At 37.9% G+C, this 2,935-nt stretch overlaps 1 protein-coding gene across 1 annotated transcript; it reads right to left on the minus strand.

Annotated features, from left to right (window-relative positions):
- Positions 1-512: 512 nt before the first annotated feature.
- On the minus strand, positions 513-1,156 carry KD926_006131 (uncharacterized protein; the record flags this gene model as incomplete). Its single annotated transcript, XM_053095626.1, has 2 exons — positions 513-1,039; positions 1,090-1,156. 2 exons carry the CDS (start codon positions 1,154-1,156, stop codon positions 513-515), a joined length of 594 nt encoding a protein of 197 aa, XP_052949725.1.
- Positions 1,157-2,935: the final 1,779 nt, after the last annotated feature.

Genomic DNA, 2,935 nt, shown 5'->3' on the forward strand with positions numbered 1-2,935 from the left:
AGATTCAAAACTCTCAAAAAGACATTCAAATCTTGGAGACTGATCTGGGCAAGAGAAATGCATACAGGTATAATTTTGAATACTTATTAAGTGCTTGGGAACCGTTTACTAAGCAGTTATAGCTATTATCGATCAAAAATTACTTTTTTTAAGAAGGGTCATGCTTGCCTTGATCATCTTCCTACTTGCAAACCAGTATTCAAAAGATATCCTCACAAGTAGACTTCGGCAGGACCCATGGGTACCCATGGGTACCCATATAAAACCCATCGATGGGTTGGGTTTTGGGTCCAAGTCTCCGACCCATGATGGGTTATGGGTTTTAGAAGAGGACCCATTACCCATCATGGGTAACCCATGGGTACCTATATTGGTGTAAACAAGACAAACAAAGAAGAATCTCGTGACTACATAATTAATGCAAATTTGTCTGTAATTTTAGGTATTGTAGTTACATATAGAAGAAATAAGAATTGATATAGATAGGTTCGAGTTAAATTGATTCTATTCTTCTAATACTGCTCAAAGTCATTGTCCTCTTTATGTTTGCGTTTCCTTCCAAATGTCTGTAGCTGAATCCTATTCTCTGGTAACTGGAGCTCTTCAGTATCACTCGCAGTACCAAAATCTATTAACTCATTGAAACTTTTGGAAGTAACTATTTCAGTATCTTCCTCCTCTTCCTCTTCTTCCTTCTCGTTATCGCTAATTAAATTAACTCTAACATCCTTCAGATTCTCATTACTCTGTTCCTTTGATGTCTCAATCTCATTCAAAGTAAAATATTTCTTAAGCTCCTTTGCCTCTGTATCCTTAAGATCAAACCTTGATACATATAGAAATAGCATAATTTTTTCAATAGTCTCCGACTTCAAACGGCTACATCGGTAATAGCAGACATTACGGGCAGTGTTAAAAAGCCGCTCAACATCAGTACCGGTTGCAGGAATTGAAAGAGCATCCCGGGCAAGTAATGCAATTGCAGAAAAACGGGATTGATTGTTACGCCAGAATTGGAAAGGCTCAGCTTCCACTGGATCTAGAATTAAATCAGTATAGAACATTAATAGCTAAAACTAACAGATTTACCACTATCGAGATACTGGGTAGCCTCATCTCCAATAGGTTTTGCTACAGCCTTATTCCCACTTAGCATCTTATTAAGCCTTGATGTTGATCTTGATAACGTTTGGGGCGTAGGCGAAGCTTGATCTCTTGAAAGACGCTCTTGATAGGGAAGCAATGCTGATTGAAATGATTTGCGATATATTTTACGCCAATGTAGTTCCCAATCATCAGTCTGGAAGAATTGAAGCTTGTTATCTGGTACAAGCATAGTATCGATAGTAAAGATATGTCCTTTCATCCTATCTGTTTGAGAGTAGTAGTCATTAAGCTTCTGTTGGCCTGCTTTTAGTGACTGTAGCATTTGCTGTTTCCATCTAACACGCTTCTTTTTTAGCTGGCTTATCGATTGCTCAAGATATTCGAAAAGTGCGTTATAAAGCTTGAAAACTAGATGCGTAGTAACTTCCTTTGTCTTTAATAGCTCAGTGATATAGTCAAAAAATGGCTGCGTAATACAGAGAAGATAATCAATTTAACGCCATTCTTTATTATTAAGCAATATCTCTTTACAATTATATTGCTTACAGAACGGTTTGAAATAGCTACATAACCGTTTTGCACGTTGAAACATCAAATACGTCGAGTTCCATCGAGTTTAGACGTCTTGAATAGGCACTAGCCTAGGTTCTTGAGGTTAAAGCTGAAGGAAGGTCTCCCGACGTTGTAGACTTGCATGAATGTAAATTGCAAGGTAGCGAATCTTATTTAATGTATCCGAGATCTCGCGTTTTTGGTATCTTCCATTTGCTTTCGTTACTGATAATTGCTAATCGGTCCATTTTGTCTCTGCAGCATCGTTTTGGGATACAGCTTTAAAACGATTAAGTAGCTGATTCAAACAAAGCTAGATCACATGAGCAAGACAAGGAATTCAGATAACAGTAGCATTGTTAGGGAGTGCTTGCTGGATTGTATCAACTAATGTTTTATTGTTTGTTGCATTATCTGTTGTAATCCCGAACACCCGGTCTTGGATATTGTGGCCAACTAATGTTTCGAGAAGAGCTGCACTTAGATTTGCACCTGTGTGTAAGCCATATAATGGCTTGAATCCAAGAAGAACCTCTTGATATATTCAGTTGACATTAATAAAATAACCCGTGACTGCCATAAAGGCCTGATTATATGGGGAAATCCAGCAATCTAGTGCAACCGATATCTTTGATCCGGGCGGAAGTGTTTGAAGGGTAAAACGTTATTTATCTTGAATAACATCCCGTAATCGTTGCCGAATTGTAGTCGAAGAAGGTATTACTGGAGAAGAAGGCGCTGAGCATGCTGATTAAATAAGAATATAAAACGTTAGATGTTTAACAAGATAGAACGGTAGACGATTCAAAGTAAGAAACTGTAGAAGCTGAACCTTTTATGCAGCTTGCGAAAAAGGCTTAGTAGTAGCTGTCCGGTCCTAAAATAATCAATATAAGGTAAATAAAGCTTGATAAGTAACATACTTCTGCTTTAAGAAATCGAGAGATATTCTCTTTACTGTTAGCTTTAGCCTTTTAGCAACTTGCTGTCTTGAGATGTTTTGACAAAGTTGATGTGCCATATAGGCTCTTGCCGTTAGGTAAAGTAGCTGCAGGATATTCTAAAATCCGGGTGCAGCATTTATACATTACCTTTGGCATTTCATCTTTATGAGAGGCAATCTGATCAAAATGTTTCCAGATATCTGCATTGCGGTTTGTATCCCATTTAAAGTTACTTTTCTGTCTGAAGTCTGTTTGGAGCCACCAGTCAACCCAATCGGTATAAACCATATTGTCATAACGTAAAAAGGCCTTTCTCTGATCTGGGCCAACAC

The sequence above is a fragment of the Aspergillus affinis genome (genome assembly GCF_023601865.1).
Source record: "Aspergillus affinis strain CMG 70 chromosome Unknown NODE_316_length_2935_cov_106_702589, whole genome shotgun sequence".
NCBI lineage: Eukaryota > Fungi > Ascomycota > Eurotiomycetes > Eurotiales > Aspergillaceae > Aspergillus > Aspergillus affinis.